Source organism: Coregonus clupeaformis, chromosome 3 (genome assembly GCF_020615455.1).
Source record: "Coregonus clupeaformis isolate EN_2021a chromosome 3, ASM2061545v1, whole genome shotgun sequence".
NCBI classification, from domain to species: domain Eukaryota; kingdom Metazoa; phylum Chordata; class Actinopteri; order Salmoniformes; family Salmonidae; genus Coregonus; species Coregonus clupeaformis.
Genome location: NC_059194.1, coordinates 3182008 through 3205877, shown reverse-complemented (window position 1 = coordinate 3205877; position 23870 = coordinate 3182008). Strand labels below are relative to the sequence as shown.

Sequence of the window (23870 nt, the reverse complement as noted above, 5' to 3'; positions counted from 1 at the left end):
GCAGGGTCGTCTGAGACTAGCCTCCTGGACAGCTGATGAAACTGAGGAATATTTCTGTCTGTAATAAAGCCATTTTGTGGGGAAAAACTCATTTTGATTGGTTGGGCCTCGCTCCCAAGTGGGTGGACCTATGCCCAGTCATGTGAAATCCACAGATTAGGGCCTAATTAATTTATTTCAATTGACTGATTTCCTTATATGAACTGTAACTCAGTGAAATCGTTGAAATTGTTGCATGTTGCATTTATATTTTTGTTCAGTATGCTTAGTTGAATGAACAAGCCCTGTGACAAACCAGAATACTAGTAATGGGCATTCCGAGTCTTTTCTGTGAGCCGGATCATTTGGCTCCGTTCACCTAAAAGAGCCGTCATTTGGCTCCCAAACGGCTCTTTGTTCAGTAAGGCTTAGAAATTGAAAACACATTAACAAATTGTCCATCTCTAATTTAAAGCCTAAAACGTTGCCTACCATTATGTCAGATACTGAAATGTGAGTTTAAATATATGTTATACAGTGGGGAGAACAAGTATTTGATACACTGCCGATTTTGCAGGTTTTCCTACTTACAAAGCATGTAGAGGTCTGTAATTTTGATCATAGGTACACTTCAACTGTGAGAGATGGAATCTAAAATCAAAAAATCAAAAATCCAGAAAATCACATTGTATGATTTTTAAGTAATTAATTTGCATTTTATTGCATGACATAAGTATTTGATCACCTACCAACCAGTAAGAATTCCGGCTCTCACAGACCTGTTAGTTTTTCTTTAAGAAGCCCTCCTGTTCTCCACTCATTACCTGTATTAACTGCACCTGTTTGAACTCACAGTTGAAGTGTACCTATGATAAAAATTACAGACCTCTACATGCTTTGTAAGTAGGAAATATTGCAAAATCGGCAGTGTATCAAATACTTGTTCTCCCCACTGTATATATACACTGCTCAAAAAAATAAAGGGAACACTTAAACAACACAATGTAACTCAATCACACTTCTGTGAAATCAAACTGTCCACTTAGGAAGCAACACTGATTGACAATACATTTCACATGCTGTTGTGCAAATGGAATAGACAACAGGTGGAAATGATAGGCAATTAGCAAGACACCCCCAATAAAGGACTGGTTTTGCAGGTGGTGACCACAGACCACTTCTCAGTTCCTATGCTTCCTGGCTGATGTTTTGGTCACTTATGAATGCTGGCGGTGCTTTCACTCTAGTGGTAGCATGAGACGGAGTCTACAACCCACACAAGTGGCTCAGGTAGCGCAGCTCATCCAGGATGGCACATCAATGCGAGCTGTGGCAAGAAGGTTTGCTGTGTCTGTCAGCGTAGTGTCCAGAGCATGGAGGCGCTACCAGGAGACAGGCCAGTACATCAGGAGATGTGGAGGAGGCCGTAGGAGGTCAACAACCCAGCAGCAGGACTGCTACCTCCGCCTTTGTGCAAGGAGGAGCAGGAGGAGCACTGCCAGTGCCCTACAAAATGACCTCCAGCAGGCCACAAATGTGCATGTGTCTGCTCAAACGGTCAGAAACAGACTCCATGAGGGTGGTATGAGAGCCCGACGTCCACAGGTGGGGGTTGTGCTTATAGCCCAACACCGTGCAGGACGTTTGGCATTTGCCAGAGAACACCAAGATTGGCAAATTCGCCACTGGCGCCCTGTGCTCTTCACAGATGAAAGCAGGTTCACACTGAGCACATGTGACAGACGTGACAGAGTCTGGAGACGCCGTGGAGAATGTTCTGCTGCCTGCAACATCCTCCAGCATGACCGGTTTGGTGGTGGGTCAGTCATGGTGTGGGGTGGCCCGAGTGGCGCAGTGGTCTAAGGCACTGCATCGCAGTGCTAGCTGTGCCACTAGAGATCCTGGTTAGAATCCAGGCTCTGTCGTAGCCGGCCGTGACCGGGAGACCCATGGGGCGGCGCACAATTGGCCCAGCGTCGTCCAGGGTAGGGGAGGGAATGGCAGGCAGTGATGTTGGCAACGCCAGGGTTGTGGGTTCGATTCCTGCGGGGGGCCAGTATGAAAAAATAAAAAAATAAAATAATAATATGTATGCACTCACTAACTGTAAGTCGCTCTGGATAAGAGCGTCTGCTAAATGACTAAAATGTAAATGTGGCATTTCTTTGGGGGGCCGCACAGCCCTCCATGTGCTCGCCAGAGGTAACCTGACTGCCATTAGGTACCGAGATGAGATCCTCAGACCCCTTGTGAGACCATATGCTGGTGCGGTTGGCCCTGGGTTCCTCCTAATGCAAGACAATGCTAGACCTCATGTGGCTGGAGTGTGTCAGCAGTTCCTGCAAGAGGAAGGCATTGATGCTCTGGACTGGCCCGCCCGTTCCCCAGACCTGAATCCAATTGAGCACATCTGGGACATCATGTCTCACTCCATCCACCAATGCCACGTTGCACCACAGACTGTCCAGGAGTTGGCGGATGCTTTAGTCCAGGTCTGGGAGGAGATCCCTCAGGAGACCATCCGCCACCTCATCAGGAGCATGCCCAGGCGTTGTAGGGAGGTCATACAGGCACGTGGAGGCCACACACACTACTGAGCCTCATTTTGACTTGTTTTAAGGACATTACATCAAAGTTGGATCAGCCTGTAGTGTGGTTTTCCACTTTAATTTTGAGGGTGACTCCAAATCCAGACCTCCATGGGTTGATAAATTTGATTTCCATTGATCATTTTTGTGTGATTTTGTTGTCAGCACATTCAACTATGTAAAGAAAAAAAGTATTTAATAAGATTATTTCATTCATTCAGATCTAGGATGTGTTATTTTAGTGTTCCCTTAATTTGTTTGAGCAGTGTGTGTATATATATATATATATATATATATATATATATATATATATATATATATATATATATATATGTTAACCTGACCAAATTATTAGAAGGCCAAAAAAATAATTTTAAAAACGCACTGAAAAAATGAGCGTGGACCAGAATGAGTCTCTCTCCTCAGTATATTGTTCCTGCTCTGAGGATTACCATCTTCAGATAATGTTTTTGTATCTGCAGATAATCTATGTCTGGCGCTCAAAAAGCAATAACAGTAACAGTATACAAATCAGGGAGCCAAATGAACGGCTCTTTCACATATGCGATTCGGTTCCCGACGTTCACCAGAAAGAGCCGTTCAAAAAGAGCTGTTCGTTCGCGAACAACCCATCAGTACAGTATTCTAAAGAAGAAACTGTGGAAAAATCACCATGGATAAGAACGTCTACTAAATGACCAAAATGAAGTAAATGTAATTTCATTTACATAGTGGTCCATCCACTTCCATCTTCATCCTTATATGATGTGTTGTTGATACGTTAATAAGTTTATAACTACAACTACAATTTAGGTTTACAATTACCCTGCATAGGTTGGTAGGTTGCATATTATGCTAGCTACACATTGTAACGTGATATGCGAGTACGACTAGTGTAGTTTTCCCTTGATCATGACTCAGTTCCATTACAGACACATAAGAGTAGTTGGATGAAGGCATCTTCTGAATGGGGGAGTTTTGTTAGAGGTCCCGACACTCGGTCTGAACATTAACACCTTTATAGGGTTAGGGTTAGTTTTCCCAAACGGCCATATCTACATGTTACAGCGACAGAGGGGACCATCTGTGCTAATTAGCTATCTAGCATGCACTGAAAACCTGTGTGTAAGAAGGCCGCCAGAAACGTGTTGTCACTGAAAAATATGGTCGGCTGCAACTGTGGTAAACCTGGTTAAAACAGTGTACAGCAGTGGCGGTCGGTGACGTTTAAGATGAGGGAGGACAGTTTTTTTTTATTGAGCATAGCGTTACTTCTATTACAGCATATTGGATGACTGTCATTCATATTCCATTCAACCAGTTCAATGTAACATCAATAGGTTTAGGCTACTACATGATACTCGAATTTTCCCTATACCTATCATGAGGTTGCTACAACCTAGCCTATGAATGAAAGTATACAACGTAGGTGCGCAGGTGGAGAGAAAAATGAAGAGTAATCAAGGTGACAGACAGTGACACATTCAATACCGCCTTGCACACTCTTGTCTGCATCTAACTGATCTAGGGTGTAATCATTAGTCCAACAGTTGCAAACAAGAGTTTCTATTCGACAAATTCAGGTATGTTTTTCTCCGTTTCGTTCCGTTTGCTTCCGTTTAAGAAACATTTTCAATAGAATCAGTGGAATGAATACACCCCTGATCACACACAAACACAGTTCACTTTCATAGCAGCCACATACAAACAGCATGATCATTTTGCTCGTTGTAGAATTCCTTCTCGCATCGACGCACTCCTCCTCTCATCTTTTCCCTTTGCTTGTGGACTTCAGTGCACAACACATCAGCTGTCTGTGACCAGGTGAAAAAATCTTTCCAAGCCAAACCGTCATATCTTAACCGCTAACCGCTACACACAGCCTAAATCGTTAATGTCACCGTATTAGCTAGTCAACATAGCTACTAGAACTAACGCGTTAGTAAACCCGCTACAATCATGCAGTAGTGTACAGCCAGCAAGCAGTTTAGCAGTTACACCGGCAGGCCCCGGTGGAAATAAATTAATAAAACACAAAGCTTACCTTGACTTGGAAGAGTTCCGGTGTTGGATAGCCATAGCCAGCTGGGTAACATAGCATCCCTCTCTGTTTGAGCCTGGTGTTTGACTAGTTGCAATCGCTAACTAAGTGAAAGTGAAAAAAACTAAATATAGCTAGCTCTCTTTCGCGCTCTCTCTCGCTCATGCTTTAAATAAATAAATAATTTTGTTCAAAACTGTTCAACTATTGTCTTTCTCTCTCTTTGAGCCGACTACTCACCACTTTTAATGCACTGCAGTGCTAGCTAGCTGTAGCTTATGCTTGCAGTACTAGATTAATTATCTGATCCTTTGATTGGGTGGACAACATGTCAGTTCAATAACATATAAGGTCCTTGGACCTTGAGGAGTAATGGCAGGCTCCTTAAGAGTACTTCTTAGGCTAGGTGTAGCTAGTGCAAAGCACCAGCAGCAATTTTTCAACAACCTTTACTTGGCATAACTTTCTTCATTCTCGATTCAGAAGAAACTTGTCTCATAAACATTTGTGTGCAGTTGCAGGTGGTACTCCAAAAATCGGAGAACATCTACACACACGCAAGAGGCATTTCTCACTCGATACAAAAAGTGGATTTAATATTTTTCCGAATATTTTCAGTTTTTTGGAGTACCACCTGCAACTGCACACAGACGTTTATAAGAGACAAGATTCTTCTGAATCGAGAATGAAGAAAGTATCGCCAAGTAAAGGTTAGTCGAAAATATCCTGATTATGGCTGAACAGCAGCCTATGCAGAGGAGGTTCATGTTTACATGGCTAATATTATGCCATGTTCTCTGCAGTAATGTGTTGGCAACTAGAGTGAAGTTTGTGTTGACATAAAATAGCCTTCAAGCTCTTGGAGTGATATGGTAAGTGACTAATCAACATTTTCTCTGATTGCAAACCAACAATAGAGGCCACAGTAATCTAGGCCAGAAGTTTGGAGGAGGACAACATGGATGTGGATGAGGATAGGCTATTTCTGCTCGGTAAGGAGAAGGACATCTCAAGTAAGTCTATTTATATTAAGTTGGAAGTGAATGTCAGATGAAGCCCAAATAACTTGTGTAACAAACAAACATTTAAATCTACACCAAATGTAAATGTGACGTTTCTAAACCGAGGATTATAACTTTATTGCTCTTAAAACATGAGACACGTTGTACAGACAGAAGAACACAGTGAAGACAAGATTATTGACAAATAAATCAAAAATAAATAAGTGCAAACAAACACAATGGAATAGGCCATGGAACATACAGTGGGGAAAAAAGTATTTAGTCAGCCACCAATTGTGCAAGTTCTCCCACTTAAAAAGATGAGAGAGGCCTGTAATTTTCATCATAGGTACACGTCAACTATGACAGACAAAATGAGAAAATAGAATCCAGAAAATTACATTGTAGGATTTTTAATGAATTTATTTGCAAATTATGGTGGAAAATAAGTATTTGGTCAATAACAAAAGTTTCTCAATACTTTGTTATATACCCTTTGTTGGCAATGACACAGGTCAAACGTTTTCTGTAAGTCTTCACAAGGTTTTCACACACTGTTGCTGGTATTTTGGCCCATTCCTCCATGCAGATCTCCTCTAGAGCAGTGATGTTTTGGGGCTGTCGCTGGGCAACACTGACTTTCAACTCCCTCCAAAGATTTTCTATGGGGTTGAGATCTGGAGACTGGCTAGGCCACTCCAGGACCTTGAAATGCTTCTTACGAAGCCACTCCTTCGTTGCCCGGGCGGTGTGTTTGGGATCATTGTCATGCTGAAAGACCCAGCCACGTTTCATCTTCAATGCCCTTGCTGATGGAAGGAGGTTTTCACTCAAAATCTCACGATACATGGCCCCATTCATTCTTTCCTTTACACGGATCAGTCGTCCTGGTCCCTTTGCAGAAAAACAACCCCAAAGCATGATGTTTCCACCCCCATGCTTCACAGTAGGTATGGTGTTCTTTGGATGCAACTCAGCATTCTTTGTCCTCCAAACACGACTGGTTGAGTTTTTACCAAAAAGTTATATTTTGGTTTCATCTGACCATATGACATTCTCCCAATCCTCTTCTGGATCATCCAAATGCACTCTAGCAAACTTCAGACGGGCCTGGACATGTACTGGCTTAAGCAGGGGGACACGTCTGGCACTGCAGGATTTGAGTCCCTGGTGGCGTAGTGTGTTACTGATGGTAGGCTTTGTTACTTTGGTCCCAGCTCTCTGCAGGTCATTCACTAGGTCCCCCCGTGTGGTTCTGGGATTTTTGCTCACCGTTCTTGTGATTATTTTGACCCCACGGGGTGAGATCTTGCGTGGAGCCCCAGATCGAGGGAGATTATCAGTGGTCTTGTATGTCTTCCATTTCCTAATAATTGCTCCCACAGTTGATTTCTTCAAACCAAGCTGCTTACCTATTGCAGATTCAGTCTTCCCAGCCTGGTGCAGGTCTACAATTTTGTTTCTGGTGTCCTTTGACAGCTCTTTGGTCTTGGCCATTGTGGAGTTTGGAGTGTGACTGTTTGAGGTTGTGGACAGGTGTCTTTTATACTGATAACAAGTTCAAACAGGTGCCATTAATACAGGTAATGAGTGGAGGACAGAGGAGCCTCTTAAAGAAGAAGTTACAGGTCTGTGAGAGCCAGAAATCTTGCTTGTTTGTAGGTGACCAAATACTTATTTTCCACCATAATTTGCAAATAAATTCATTAAAAATCCTACAATGTGATTTTCTGGATGTATTTTTCTCAATTTGTCTGTCATAGTTGACGTGTACCTATGATGAAAATTACAGGCCTCTCTCATCTTTTGAAGTGGGAGAACTTGCACAATTGGTGGCTGACTAAATACATTTTTTCCCCCACTGTAGGTCCATTATGTTATGGAACATAGGTCCATTATGTCATGGAACATAGGTCCATTATGTGAATAAAACAGAGACATATTCACAATTTGGCAACAATGCAACTCAACAATGACAACTACACAAAATGTTTGTATATTACCATTATGTCAAACACAAAATGTTTGAAAACATTTCCAGGTGGTCATGAGGAGAGAATGTCGTTTGATACTGTAAATATTTTGTTTTTATAAAAATAAACATGTCCCATGCTTTATACTCATTATATACTCTTAAAATATACATTTTTGCTATTAGGTTTCTATGGAACATAACTACTATAAATTATACGGTACAGACATGTTTTCTCTTTTTTTACAAAACAGTGAAAACTTCAGAACCAATCTTCACATCGTCAGTTAGTGGGATAATTTAAAAGGGTTTTCCAGGCTCACAAATATTCCAACCGTTTTACAATATTTACATCTCAAGTGTAGAATAATACAACTCCGCATAAGGAATTTCCATTGTAAAACATTATTGGCATAAGTAGCCTCCTCATATTTTTGTGGGTGTCTTTCTTTCTCACTTCAATAAAACTAGTAGTAACACTGTATCTGCCACCACCATTGGTAACTTGACCGTTTCTTCTTCTTGTAACTCCAAGAAGAAATGAAGAATTGGGGAAACATGCAAGACAGTAGTGCAGTGAAAGAAAACACATGGTACCCTAATGTCAGATTATAACACTTGTGGACAGAGTCTGAATAGTTTCTGTTTCTGTTTCTGTTAGCTATAGGCTGCTTCGATCTCCGTGGTTTGACAACAGGATGAGACCGAAAGACGTTTTCAGACAGAAAACACAGGTGTTAGTTTTATTAAAATACATAAAAAACGACTTTGTGTGTGTGTGATTTCCCAATATTTCCTGTATTGCACAATGGACAACAGCACAGAGAGCAAAAAGTATAAATCCATTGAATTGTTTGTGACACAAAATCCTGTAAAATGACTTTAGAGAAGAATATAGCAACTTGTATCTCTTATAAGATTAAATAGTTTATCAAACTGAAGTTGTATGTGGAGTTTGTTTTCTAGCTCAATGTTCAGTAGACTGAATGTAAACAAAACATGAACTTAGATCATGTGTGAGTAGGAGCAAATGCTGAAGGTTGTGCAAAAGTCTAAGGCAAAGCTTACTAAAGTAGATCTCCCAAGAGGTGAGGTGCCGGTTTAGTGTGGATTGTGATCGTTGTGTGTGAGAGTGAGTGAGAGTGTGTGTACTGTGTGTGTGTCTCAAACCAAGACAGCAATGTGAGGTTGACTACACTTAATACTGCAGAGCGGGGCAGCCTTCTTTTCCTTCATGAAGAACATTCATCCTACCCAGCTGATTGGTTAGCGTTTCTGCTACATTTTCCCCATCTAGGTGTTCCATACCTGTGGTTTAATTCTACAGGTGAGTAAATGGGCCCCATGTCTGTTTTAAAGCAACCCAATTCAAATGTGTGGATTTTACAATCTCGCAGAGGTACAATTTCCAACATTGTGAATGTGATGTATGTGATATTGTTGAGGTGCAGGTCATGACATTTTCCGGATGACCAACAGAACTCATTGTGTGACAACAGTTAGAAATGTAACAAACAAACACGTCAACTACTAACCCAGGCTTTGGACTACTTAATTCACAGAATTCGATACTTTGACGTATTCTGTGGTATTTTTGCCCAGAGCACATTAAAATATCTGAAGATTTATTGTAGATTTATTACTCTTTATATTTTTTATACTCAATATCACTTTATATATTATTTTCATTATTTTGATTCTCCACAATACTTTGCTAAAAAGATACAACTTAAATATACATAGAAAAAGAATGAGAAGGACCTTTGAAATGTGAGAGTTGACATGGAGGAGTGGTTAGCCCTGTTTTTCACCCAGCGTTTCAGAGGTGTAGGTCCTTGCACCTTTTGTAGAGCGGTGCCCAAGTGTATGTGTCTTATGCTAGAACACTACAGGGCCACTCTAGGCTGCAACTGCCACCGCCCCTGTAAATGCATAATGGCGCAGTTGCACTGCGATGGATGGATCATTGCATGTCCTGTAAACAATAAAAAATGAATGGACATTGAGAGTGTGGACCCAGCCACCCACACTCCCAACTGTCATATATGATTATTCACTAACTTCCCCCATCTTTGTCTCTACTGGGTGGGCAGGGTTTTGATTGGGCGAGAGAGGGAGCCCATGTTGGTGTTTGTTGTAGTAACTTGGGGACTCACGCTCTTGTTAGGCAGACTACTGGAGTGGCCCATCGCCTCCTCGGCTGCACGCAACAGCAAAGTGTAATTGATAGCAACCTCTTCAACCTTCCGCAGCAGTTGCAGCCTTTGGGCCTCTGAACGCACCCCTCTAACCAGCTTGATGAAGGTCTGAGTCAGTTCGCAGAGGACCAGGAAGCTGGCCGTAACAACGCTCAGCATGCGCGTGGGGCTCTTCTCGACGCTCGCCACCCGCCTGCACGCCGCCCTGAACTCCTTGAAGCGCATCGCCAGCTCCTGCTTGTACTCGGCGATCCGGGACGGCTGGAGGCGTGATTCGTTATCCACCTGGGGAATGTTAGCGCACTGTCGCAGGATGGCTAGCAGCTCATTAGCATCCAGCTGGGCATTGAGGAAACCGTCTGGCAGGCTGAACGTCTTTCCTTGCAGGGACTGGACCCTCGCCAGGCTCCCCTCCAGAGTCCCGCAGGCCCGGAGGTCGATCTCCTGCAGCTCCTCTTCCTCTTCTTCTTCTTCCTCTACTTCTTCCTCCTCCCCGCTGCATCCCTCAGCGTGGAGGACCTGGAGTGTTTTGCTGACGACAGGCAAGGTCTGAGAGTTCAGCTGCATCCCAGGCAGGACCTGGAGGGGAATGGAGTAGGAAAGCTCTTCTTTTTCGCTGCTCTCGTCTGCCGCCTCACATTTCCTGTAGCAGAAACAGAAGGAGCAGCACTTCTCCCTGTCGTCACTGTCTTCACTAGGCAGCCCCAGCAGCATCTCCGTCGGTGCCCCCTCTCTGTTCTCCCGCAGCAGCTCTTCTCCCTGGATGAAGAACACTCCTTTCTTCCCCTTCGCCTCTGCAGCAGACGTATGAGTTTGAGTTTGATTGTGAACGGGCTCCACGGGCGTTGGAAGCCTCAGTCCTGTGGCCCTCACTCGCTCCATCTCCTTCTCCAGGCTCTTGGCTTTGGGTTTGACCTCGGCGTACAGCGGCGTGCCTTCAGCGTTGTCCACCTCCCCAATGCTATACCGCCTCTGGAGCTTCTTGTACTGTGGGGCGCCCATGCAGTCTGGTGTGCGGGAGGTGCAGGTGGGCAAGCAGGAAGCCTGCTCCCCCCTGGGTTCCCGCGACTCTAGACTGGTCGAACGGATTCGGGTGGTCTTGATCTCTAAGGTCTGAGGTCTCCTCAGACCTCCCTGTGGGTGAGGGGTTTTGGAGGTTGCTGGAGGAGACTTGGAGAGGGATCTCTCTCTGCCTCTATGCTGCTGTGGCTCTGCAGTTGAGCCGACCGGCGTATCAGGTAGTCGGATGCCTCTGCACATCCTCTTGCAGTCGCAGCTGCGGCGTTGCTCTCGGGAGATGCCGGGGGCTTTTAGCACAGGACTTGTACGGAGCTGGCAAGCACAGGGGGTGCCTGAGGGGACTGGCGAGGACCCCTGGGGTAGGTACTCACTCCTGGATGACTTGGGCTTCAGAAGTTCTTCCAGGAACTCTAACTCGTACTGCCGGACCTTCTGGAGCTGGGCTCGGCGTTCGTCAGTCTCCCGCCGAATCCGAGCTGGGAACGTGGCCGACAGGAGGTTCTTGATACTCAGGAAGGGGGTGCTACGTTGGGCCTTCCCTTTACCACCGCCCTGCTTCTTGCTGTCGGCAGATGGGAGAGTGGAGACCTTGTCCACAGAGCAGGTAGGGTGTGTGGGGTCTCCCAGGAGAGGTATTGTCTTTGGGGGGCATTTCTGTGGCTCAGCTTGAGCTTTACCCTGGGACCTCTCTGCCTTGGCCTCTGCTGCTTCCTTCCTCTCAGCTTTCACAGGTATGTGTGGGGACTGGGAGTACTTGGTTGGGACCTGGGGGCTGGGCTTGGCCAAGACGGGGTCTGCTCCTCCTCCTCCTGCTTCTTTCGCTGCGCTCTCTTTGCTGCTGGCTAGTTGGAGGCCTTTGGCCCGAAGACGCTCATCGTCTGTTGGGGAAGAGGAGTGGAACACCACCACCTTCTGGATCTGTGGATCCTTCAGTCTTAGCTCTGGCCCGGGTTCTCTCACTGGGCATGTGCAGAACAGGTCATCAACTGGCAAGAGGTCTTTAGAGCTTGAAGGCTTGATGGTCTCGCTAGAGGCAGTCTCGGCATCTTGGCACATGTTTGTGGGGCAAATCTTGGCGGAGGCAGTTCTGTCCACAGGCAAGAGAATAGGTAAGGCTTTGTTGGTAGGGTCCGGGCTCGGAGGCGCAGACTTCTTCCCCTTGACCCCCGCAGAGAGATTCGGGCTTAGTTTGCCTACAGCAGAACAGGGTGACCTTTGATCCTTGCCGACCTTGGGTGCCTGCCTTGGATCGGACACTTTCAGCTCCCCAGGCGAATTTGCAGGGTGGTCTGGGGTGCACGCTTTGGTGGGCTCTGGTTTTGCCTTCTTGCCATCACTCGGCTCACACTGCGACGGGTCTTGGGTAACGTTACTCCCCTGCTCCACTGAGCTGAGACCTGGACTGGCAGTCTCCTGACCAGGGCTGAGCTTTAGGGGAACAGTCTTACTGAGGGTCACTGGCTTCGAGGGGCAGCCGCCGCGGATCTGACCCATGGAGAACGGACCGCCCTCTATAGTCTGGGTGGTGCAGCTTGGTATGGCCAAGGGGAAGTCCCTGCGACTGAAGATACGCTCCTTGTTGATATGGTGGGCCAGCAGATAGGCCTGGTTCTGGTGCTGCTTCATGGCCGACACCATCTCTGAGACATCTGTCAGCTCCGAGGAGTTGGTCTCGTGCCCTGAGTCCAGCGATGACTCAGGCGTAATGGCCGCCAACACGATCAAACCTATGGAAAGAAGGAAACACAAGACACAATCAGGGTCACAAGGAAGTCATGCAACATCACAGACAGATGGAAAGCAGTCATTGATTGCTGAAAGATGGCACATCAAATACACTGTTTCTAAGTACTGACTCATCAAAATCCCTTGGTGTTTCTTTTAAAGCTCTGCCAACCGTCTGTGAGTAAAACCTTGTTTTGCATCAAACTTAATTTTTATCAAGACTGAGTGAACTCTTGTGTTTCTCTCGCTATCAAAATATATAACACAAGAGACTATGTTCAGTGTCAAACAGTGTGCTGTAAAACAACACGTCAAAACATAATCAGTCTTTTTGTCTCTGTTTTGGGATGTTAAAGCGTTGAACTTGAATTATACCAGCCTACAAGGTGTCGAAAGTGTTCCACAGGGATGCTGGCCCATGTTGACTCCAATGCTTGCCACAGTTGTTCACATGGGAAACTGTTGAGCGTGAAAAACCCAGCAGCATTGCAGTTTTTGACACACTCAAATCGGTGCGCCTGGCACCTTCTACCATACCCCGTTCAAAGGCACTTTTCATGCTCAACAGTTTCCCGTGTGTATCAAGAATGGTCCATCACCCAAAGGACATCTAGCCAACTTGACACAACTGTGGCAAGCATTGGAGTCAACATGGGCCAGCATCCCTGTGGAACGTTTTCGACACCTTGTAGAGTCCATGCCCCGACGACTGAGGGCAAAAGGGGGTGCAACTCAATATTAGGATTGTGTTCCAAATATTTTGTGCACTCAGTGTATAAAAACATTTCAAAGTGCCCTTAGTAGTCAATCTGCCCTAAAATGAACCATTAGTTCTAAAAAGAGCCCTTGGTGGTTAGATTAGACTCTCTATATGAGATGAAGTCCATGTAGCATGACTCAGCATGTTGACCTGTGGTCTGAGCTGGCTGTTGGTGGTGATGGGGGAAGTCCTCTGATGCAGCTAGGGCCTCCAGTGCCTGCAGAGTGGATACCAGAGCATCATCCAGCTCCTGGGCATGGTCCCGTACTGTCCTGGTTGCCACGTTGTCTATCAACGTCACCGGGACATCCTCTGGAGCCAGTACCACTTCCTTGGCAGAAGCCTTGGCAGAGCTCTTGCCGGCAGCAGCCCCGGTTGCAGTGCTTGGACTGGGAGTGGGGTTGGGGTTGGGTTGAGACTTCCGTCCTCTCTTGGAGTCGTCTTCGTCCGAGCTGTTGTCCCTGAACCCAGGCGGAGGGGCAGCAATGGCCGGCGGGAGCGGCTGCAGCTTTCCTCCTACGTCCTCCACCTCTTCTTCCCCCTCTTCGTTCCCCGGGGGAGGCAGGGCCATGAGGTCTACTGCACCTCCGTCGCGGGAGGCACAGGCGCTGGAGCAGTGCTTCGACGAGGCGCCGCTGCTTCCACCGTTCAAGGCCACAACCATTCCCTCTGCCCTCAACCTGGCCTTGCAGGAGTCACAGAAGAACTGTGTAGTTCGCTGGGACTGCCCCATGGTTTGGGCTCTGCTCCTGAAGACCACGGAGCTCTCCTGGACGGGGCTCTCTGGCCTCCTGGCGATCATCTCCGTGCTCTGGAGCATTGGGTCAGACTTGGTACGGGGCCGCTCTGGTGCCTCTTGGGAAACGAAGTTCTCATTGATGTCGAGCTCGGGTTCTGCCTGCATTTGGAGCTCCTGCAGCTGTTGTGGCTCCCGGAGATGGACGTGGCATAGACCCAGGTGTTGGGACTCTGCGAGCAGTGTGGCTGTCGCTGTCTTCTTAGACTGGGACCCTGGGTCCCTCGTATGGGGTCTTTCCCTCTCGTCCCCTCGTCGGTCCCCACTGGACGCCGCTGTGGCGCCGGAGCGCGGGTGGGCGTGGTGGGAACCTCTGTAATCTGAGGACAGAATTGTCAGAGCTGTTGAGAGGCTGAGAGGTGAGGAATCGCATGGGAGGATGGAGTGGGTCCTCATGGGAAAATAGAGGTGAAGGTTGGTGGATTTTTTCAGTGATGGATGCTGGAGATTGGAGTTGGAGGTTTGAGGTAAGTCTGGTGGGATGTTATGGGATGTAGCGGCCTTCCTCTCATGCAGGCACACCACCACAGCAGATGGAAACAGACCTGTGCATGTTTGAATAGTACATGTATATTTGATTAGAGAGAGAAAAGCAAGGCAAAACCCCAAAATGTTACCCTATGCAAGGAAAAGGGAGAGAATAGTCCAATGAAGATGAGATCTCAGGATGGAGATGGGACGAGAGACAGCAGAGGTGATTGGTAGCTGTTGATATGGTTTAGGTCCGGATGCACAGATGCATTATGGAGAAGCAGGTCTCAGTCCAGGTAGATTGAGCAGAGTTGGTTGCAGTATAATGGTTTACATGCAATGCCTCACACTTGCAGACACACACAAAAACCTGTAAATGGAATCCTTGAGATGCAAACTGATATGCAGTCAATGGGGCTTTGGATGCTGAGTTTGGATGCTGAGTTTTATTGTTACAAAATATAGCCAAAGCAAACAGTATGGAAATTATTTTAACCGTAAATGAAAAATATTTTCAGTTTTATCTAAAGCTAATAATAATGGAATCTCTGTAACACCTCCCGAAACACTAGACTTACAGATACACTATATATACGAAAGTATGTGGACACCCCTTCAAATGAATGGATTCGGCTATTAAAATCGAGCACACAGCCATGCAATCTCCATAGACAAACATTGGCAGTGGAATGGCCTTACCAACAAGTCAGTTCGTCAAATTTCTGCCCTGCTAGAGCTGCCCCGGTTAACTGTAAGTGCTGTTATTGTGATGTGGAAACATCTAGGAGCAACAACGGCTCAGCCGCGAAGTGGTAGGCCATACAAGCTCACAGAACGGGACCGCAGAGTGCTGAATTGCGTAGCGCGTCTGTCCTCGGTTGCAAAACTCACTACCGAGTTCCAAACTGCCTCTGGAAGGAACGTCAGCACAAGAACTGTTCGTCGGGAGCTTAATGAAATTGATTTTCATGGCCAAGCAGCCGCACACAAGCCTAAGATCACCATGCGCAATACCAAGCGTCAGCTGGAGTGGTGTAAAGCTCGCCCCCATTGGACTCTGGAGCAGTGGAAACGTGTTTTCTGGAGTGATGAATCACGCTTCACCGTCTGGCAGTCCAACCGACGAATCTGGGTTTGGCGGTGCCAGGAGAACGCTACCTGCCCTAATGCATAGTGCCAACTCTAAAGTTTGGTGGAGGAGGAATAATGGTCTGGGGCTGTTTTTCATGGTTTGTGCTAGGCAGTGAAGGGAAATCTTAAAGCTACAGCATACAATGACATTCTAGACGATTCTGTGCTTCCAACTTTGGGGCAACAGTTTGGGGAAGGCCCTTTCCTGTTTCAGCATGACAATGCCCCCATGCACAAAGCGAGGTCCATACAGAAATGGTTTGTCAAGATCGGTGTGGAAGAACTTGACTGGCCTGAACAGAGCCCTGACATCAACCCCATCGAACACCTTTGGGATGAGTTAGAATGCTGACTGCGAGCCAGGCCTAATCGCCCAACATCAATGCCCGACCTCACTAATGCTCTTGTGGCTGAATGGAAGCAAGTCCCCGCAGCAATGTTCCAACATCTAGTGGAAAGCCTTCCCAGAAGAGTGGAGGCTGTTATAGCAGCAAAGGTGGGACAAACTCCATATTAATGCCCATGATTTTGGAATTAGATGTTCGACGAGCAGGTGTCCACATACTTTTGGTCATGTAGTGTACATTTCTTAAACATCAACAGATATTGTGAATATGCAGTTTCATTGCAAGTCCTAATAAATCAAGGAAGTGACTACTAACATACCTGCCTTGATCATATAAGACTGACCAGGTGTCCTGTAGTAGATGGTCCGTTTGGGATCCACGAACAGCTTGTAGTAGCCGGAGGTGAGGCAGGCGAAGTTACTGGCATCAGGCCACTCCATCAACAGGACCAGAGGCTGCAGGGGGGGAAGTGGATAATTAAGATTTTGATTAAGATTCCGTTATTGTCCAATTGTACACAAGGTCCAACGGAAATGTGTCTTCTGCTTTATTCAATGATGTATATATTGGCTTTATCCCAGCCCCTCCGAAACACACACATTCATACACAGAGGTTGGAGAGGTTGGAGCAGGGATGGAGAGAAATTAGGAGATTTCAACAAAGCATTTGACTGTATATTTAATGTAATCACCATACCGGTACTTCAACTTGGTTTATGTTGCAGGTTTGATTTAATAGAATTTAATTTGAAAGGAATTCTTCTGTGCAGCAAAAATCAATGTTAGGTAGCATGTCCTACTAGTATGGTGCAATGATTTCTGGCAAAACAAACAAATCTCATTCTATTGAGTTCCACCCTGAGCTTCATAATGTCCTTCTAAATCTATAGTTGTATATGTGTTCAGTCTGTCATATACCTTGGCCTCATGTATGGCCACCTCTACGCGGGCAACGCCCTGGTTCTCCCGGTGCAGCTGTATCTTAGCAACGCGACTGAACTCTGTCAGAACCGTGGTCAGGTTGTTCTTCAGGTCGATCACGTGACCGATGCCGTGCCGTGGACCCACCAGCAGCGTAGTGGCCGACTGCTTCTCATCCTGTGGATCAACCATTCAGTCAGTAAATCAATCAATCAATCAACACAGAGAGAGCTCTTAATTCATGGAATAGCATTTATAGAACTTAACTCAGAAACATGCATTCTTTAAAAGTGGCCATTGAAGTGGGTTGATTATATGTTGTATATATACACATGTACACTACCGGTCAAACGTTTTAGAACACCTACTCATTCAAGGGTTTTTCTTTATTTTTACTATTTTCTACATTGTAACTACATCAAAACTATGAAATAACACATATGGAATCATGTAGTAACCAAAAAAGTGTTAAACAAATCAAAATATATTTTATATTTGAGATTCTTCAAATAGCCACCCTTTGCCTTGATGACAGCTATGCACACTCTTGGCATTCGCTCAACCAGCTTAATGAGGTAGTCACCTGGAATGCATTTCAATTAACAGGAGTGCCTTGTTAAAAGTTAATTTGTGGTATTTCTTTCGTTCTTAATGCGTTTGAGCCAATCAGTTGTGTTGTGACAAGGTAGGGGTGGTATACAGATGATAGCCCTATTTGGGAAAATAAGTCCATATTATGGCAAGAACCACTCAAATAAGCAAAGAGAAATGACAGTCCATCATCACTTTAAGACATGAAGGTCAGTCAATCCGGAAAATGTCAAGAACTTTGAAAGTTTCTTCAAGTGCAGTCACAAAAACCATCAAGCAGTATGATGAATCTGGCTCTCATGAGGACCGCCACAGGAATGGAAGACTCAGACTGCAGAGGATAAGTTCATGAAGCATGGAGGAGGAGGTGTTATGGTGTGGGGGTGCTTTGCTGGTGACACTGTCTGTGATTTATTTAGAATTCAAGGCACACTTAACCAGCATGGCCACCACAGCATTCTGCAGCAATACGCCATCCCATCTGCTTTGGGCTTAGTGGGACTGTAATTTTTTTTTCAACAGGACAATGACCCAACACACCTCCAGGCTGGAGGAGAGTGATGGAGTGCTGCATCAGATGACCTGGCCTCCACAATCCCCCGACCTCAACCAAATTGAGATGGTTTGGGATGAGTCTGACCGCAGAGTGAAGGAAAAGCAGCCAACAAGTGCTCAGCATATGTGGGAACTCCTTCAAGACTGTTGGAAAAGCATCCGTGGTGAAGCTGGTTGAGAGAATGCCAAGAGTGTGCAAAGCTGTCATCAAGGCAAAGGGTGGCTATTTGAAGAATCTCAAATATAAAATATATTTTGATTTGTTTAACACTTTTTTGGCTACTACATGATTCCATATGTGTTATTTCATGGTTTTGATGTCTTCACTATTATTCTACAATGTAGAAAATAGTAACAAATAAAGAAAAACCCTTGAATAAGTAGGTGTTCTAAAACCTTTGACCGGTAGTGTATGTAGTAACAGTTTGGAGTTGATTGTACTTGTTATATCAGTTTGGATTTCTGGCCTGGGATGCTACAAGGCTACAAGGCTACAGGAAAACATCAACATGAGCTGTACCTTGATATAAGATAAATTGTTATGGAAATCAAATTCATTATAAAGGAGTGTGACTCATATATCATGTGAGAATACGAAATGGGAATGTTCATAAGGGAATGTTGCCATTACTAGTCCGACGGTGTGGAACAGCATGCCTCCAAAGGGCGGAAGATCGTTGAGCACGCGCATGTACTGCAGCTTTCCCTGGAGAGGAGGGACCTGTCAGTGGACACAACACAACACTCAAGGGCCCAGTCTCAATAGTCTCTATTGGCTTCCTCTACTCGTCTCCTCTCCTTGATCTGCACTAACATTAAAAGAACTGGACAGGTAAAATTAAAAACCTAGTTGGCATCCTTCATATTGCTTTCACTTATCTTGTGATTTCAGATCAGTGGAGATGAAGGAGAGGAGACGAGGAGGTTAATACGGTTGAGATTCACCCAACTATGACAAGCCGGACACGGTCGCCCTGTTGCTAGCTCCTACTATTGAGATTCACCCAAGGATGACCAGTGGATGCGCTACTGCAATACTGTCCATGTCCTCTTGGGGGCACTGTTTAGCCATGTATTGGGGCACAAGCACACTGTTTAAATATGTATGAAACGCCACAGCCAGTCAAATCCAAAGATAAACTGCTTAACTGAGAGTGCAAGCCCTCAGATGAAAGGTAGGCTATACAATGAATCTGAATAACTTAGTGTTGCTGTATGTAGAGAATATTTACTGAAAGGAAGGTCATTGTGTGACAGAGAGGAGAGATCACCTTGTTGCCGGAGGGAGGCGGATGCTGATAGGTCTTGAGCAGTTGTGACAGGGTCTTACACACATTCTTCTCCTTGATGGTGGGCAGCAGAGTGAGGGGGAGGAAGGGTTCCAGACCCCACTCCTTCCTGGGGAGAGAGAGAGAGAATGAGAAGTGGAGAGAGAGAGAGAGAGAGAGAGAGAGAGAGAGAGAGAGAGAGAGAGAGAGAGAGAGAGAGAGAGAGAGAGAGAGAGAATGAGAGGTGGAGAGAGAGAGAGAGAGAGAGAGAGAGAGAGAGAGAGAGAGAGAGAGAGAGAGAGAGAGAAAGGTGGAGAGAGAGAGAGAGAGAGAGAGAGAGAGAGAGAGAGAGAAAGAAAGGTGGAGAGAGAGAGAGAGAGAGAGAGAGAGAGAGAGTTTGAGTTTTAAATAATCTTTATTGGGTCTGGGAGCCCACCACACAATAAATATTCATACAAAACCGTAGTTACACATCAATTAAAAACAACTCCAATTCCTCCTCCACAGTAACTAAACACAACAGCCTCTGAATACCCCATATACTCATAAAAAGATCAATATTGTTGACAAGTTTTTAATAGGCAAACTCAACCCTTATTCTCCCTGCCAATATTCCCTCCAGCATTCCCACCACATCCACAGACCCCTGTCCCCGAATACTGTTCTTTCGGGTCTTCCATATCGCTAATTTTGCTGCCCCTAACACAAAATTAAGTAACACAACTACACCTTTTTGGCTAAACCTGTACTTTGGCCCAAATATATACAGTTGAGAAGAGAAAACCTCTCCCAACGTTGAGAACCAATTAGTGATCAGGTCAATCATCCCGACCAACCTGGGACACTGTAAAAACAGATGTGCCAGAGTTTCAGACTCAGCACAGAATGGACACTCCTCCCCAACAGTAGGATCCAGGTGTACCAGATGCATGTTGGTGGCTATGGCTCCATGTATTATCCTCCATTGGAGGTCAGCTGTCCTCTTATCAATAGGCAGTTTGTATAATGATCGCCAACAGCCTTTTGGGGAGGCACCTGGACCAAGCACACCCGCCCACCTCGTCGATTTTACCCCTTCCATGGAAGAGGCATGGGACACCTTTACACATATTCTGTACATGGCCTTCTTTCCCACCTCCTTGAACTCCCCCAGCTCCGGGGTTTCAAAGGAAAGCAGCATCCCCACGTCCTCCTCGAATGCCTCCGCCGCAGCACTAACAATCAGTGCAGGGAACACATAATCCAGACCCTCCTTCCACCGATCAGAATTGGAAGTGTCAGTCACATACTGCAGATGAAGTACTGGCAAGGAGTCACAGACCTCAGCGACGACCTTCCTCAGTAGGCGAGATGATCGGATCCCCGCTCTTTCTCCCAGCTCCTCCAACGACCTATTCCTGTTCCGCATCAGATGACCCAGCTTAGTACACCCCACGCCTAACAGGCATGAACGTAGGCTAGCTGAACCCAGAACACGGGACTGGATGGCAGTGTTATGAAAAAGAGGCTCTTCAAAAAGCCACATCCCTGGTGGCGTGCAGGCCTTACGGGACTTGACCAGAACTCTCCAAGCCTGCATAACAGACTCATAAAATGGAGTCAGGCCAGGCAACTCACCCCCCTCCAGCTTTAAGAGGAAAAGGTGCTTGTCTAAGCCCAAACAGCCCGCTCTCCTCATCAATGTGTAGGCTGTGTCAACCCAGCTAGAACCATCACTGTACAACAGTCTCTGGGCTGCTTGAAGCCGGAAAGCCATGATCCTGGAAGGAATGTCCACCAGGCCTTGCCCAGCCTCGTGCAGTGGCAGGTACAGGGCTGAAGCTTTAATCCAATGTTGTCCAGACCAGAAGAAATTGACAAGGGTCCTCTGAAGCTCTTGTATCAGACCCTTTGGTGGCTGTAAAATCATTAGTCTGTGCCACAGGGTAGAGGCAGCAAGATTATTAGCTACCAGTACCCTTCCCCTATAAGACAGCTGGGGCAGCACCCATTTCCATCTTGACAGTCTGGCACACACTTTCTCCACTACACCCTCCCAGTTCTTTTTCTGAAAGACATCGGAGCCTAGAAAAAAAAACAAAGTCTTCATCCCATCTCTGCCCCACTGAAGCCCCCCTGGTAACCGTGGAGCGGACCCCATCTGAAGCTGGCCTGCCCACAGCGCTTCACTCTTTCCCCAATTGACTCTAGCTGAGGAGGCCCCCTCATACACCTTTAAAGCGTTTGAGAGAACCTTAACATCCTCACCCCCTGTAATAAAAACTGTCACGTCATCTGCATACGCAGACAGTGCTATCGTGGGACCCTTCATTACACCTGGCACAGAGAAACCAGTAAGCTTTGCTCTTAAAAAACAAAGCATTGGTTCAATCGCCAGACTATATAACTGCCCTGAAATTGGGCATCCCTGCCTGATGCCCCTTTGGACAGGGATGGGACAACTCAAACCACCCCCCACCTTCACCATACACGAGGCCCCAGCATACAGTAAATTCATCCAAGACAAAAAAACATCCCCAAACCCAAAGGCTTTCATTGTTTTAAACAAGTACTGGTGGTCCACACAATCAAAAGCCTTCTCCTGATCCAAAGAAAGTAAACCCACATTTACATCAGACAGTTTACAAATGTCTAAAACATCTCTTATTAGAAACAAGTTGTCAACAATAGAGCGATCAGGTACACAGTAGGACTGGTCCTTGTCGACCAACAATCCCAGATACTCTTTCAACCTGTTTGAGAGACATTTAGAAACAATTGTATATTCTGCACACAGCAAAGCAACAGGTCTCCAATTTTTTTATGAGAGCCAAATCCCCCTTTTTTGGCAACAGTGAAAGTACCGCACATTGACAAGATACAGGAAGAGAGCCCTCATGAAAAGATTCACACACCACTTCATAAAAATCCTCCCCAATAGACCCCCAAAAGTGCTTATAAAACTCAGATGGTAAACCATCAATGCCAGGGGCTCGGCCTGTTGAGAGCTGCATAACTGCTGTGGACAGCTCTTGCAGTGTAATGTCAGAGTCCAATGCGACTCTTTGCTCAGGTCCCAATTGAGGAAGACCGTGTAACAACTGTTCAGTACACAGAGAGTCACAGAATAGAAATCCATGGCATGTTGACGCATATTTCACTGTCATCCGTGGTCACCTTTCCATCAGGGAGACAAAGGCAGACCATCTGTTTACGTTGCAATGTCGACTGTCCTAGGTTTAAAAAAAAAAAAGCACTAGGAGCATCCATATCCTTGAGGGAAGCGAAACGAGACCTAATCAAGGCACCCTTCACTCTTTCATGCAGAAACGACCTCAGTTCATGTTCCTTGTCCTGTAAGTTCATGACTAGTCCGGGGTCATTCTGAGTGAGCAACTTCAATTCAATAGATTTGATGTCCTGTTCAAGGGCCCTGATAGTCTCTTTAACTTCAATTCGAGACAGAGCAGTATACTGTTGACAAAATAATCGTATTTGGGCCTTCCCAACCTCCCACCATTGTCTCAAGGACTCAAAATTCCCTTTTGTAACCCTCCATTTTTCCCAAAACAACAAACACCTTTCCCAAAACATGACATCATGTAACAATTTAACATTAAAATACCAATAAGATGATGACCTTCGTGGACAGGACAAGTGAATATCAACAGTGACAATATGGTGATCAGAGAAACCCACAGGAGTAATGTCACACCTTCCAACCCTACTACAGTATTGCTCAGATACATACAACATGTCTAACCTTGCTGCACTGACATGACCTTCATTAACTTTTAGCCATGTGTACTGCCTAACTTTTGCATTCCTTACTCTCCACACATCAGAAAGCTCAAACTCAGTTAATAGACCAGACAGACAAATTGCTGACCGCAGGTGAGGTTCTTCAGCAGTGCGATCAACAGTAAAATCCACTGTACAGTTCCAGTCCCCCCATAAAACCATACACCCCTCTTGGTCACACTGTCTTAAGGTTTCCTTTATTTTAACAAAACCAACAATACGCTCTGTACCCTCATTAGGAGCATAAACATTCAAAAAATAAATTTAAAAAAACATAACATCCACCTTGACCAATAAAACCCGACCCTTGACAATCTCTGTTGTAGATACCACAGCCACCCATAAGCCTGAAGAAAACAAGATTGCCACCCCAGCACTGAAATTAGTACCATGACTGAGTATATGCTGCCCCTCCCACCACATACCCCAGTCAACCTCATTTTCCTCATCACTATGTGTCTCCTGTAGGAAAAATACATACTCATCATCATTATTTAAATTTTCTCTTAACCTGACCACGTTTCCCACCACCTTTTGCTGCTGCAACAGCAGTAACAAATTTCCTCAAGCAAAACCGCTTCTTCTCACTCAACTGGTCTAACCCCACCGTCTTCTGTAACATCACAGCTGACCTCACAAACTTATCAACATCAAAATAATCTGCCAATTTGACAGATTTCCCAAAAGTCTGATCAAGAAACCCATTTACCTCCTCTAGATCGTAAA

General features: G+C 45.7%; 1 protein-coding gene across 1 annotated transcript in view; it reads right to left on the bottom strand.

Annotated features, from left to right (window-relative positions):
- Positions 1-7438: 7438 nt before the first annotated feature.
- Positions 7439-23870, bottom strand: part of frmpd3 (FERM and PDZ domain containing 3) — a 35678-nt gene continuing 19246 nt past the window's right edge. The window contains exons 5-10 of the mRNA XM_041845801.2: positions 19368-19494; positions 18728-18817; positions 16948-17127; positions 16349-16484; positions 13435-14400; positions 7439-12526 (exon numbers count right to left, since the gene is read on the bottom strand). Of these exons, the coding sequence (XP_041701735.1) occupies positions 9660-12526; positions 13435-14400; positions 16349-16484; positions 16948-17127; positions 18728-18817; positions 19368-19494 (4366 nt within the window). The 3' untranslated portion in view covers positions 7439-9659. The remainder of the gene's footprint in view (positions 12527-13434; positions 14401-16348; positions 16485-16947; positions 17128-18727; positions 18818-19367; positions 19495-23870) is intronic.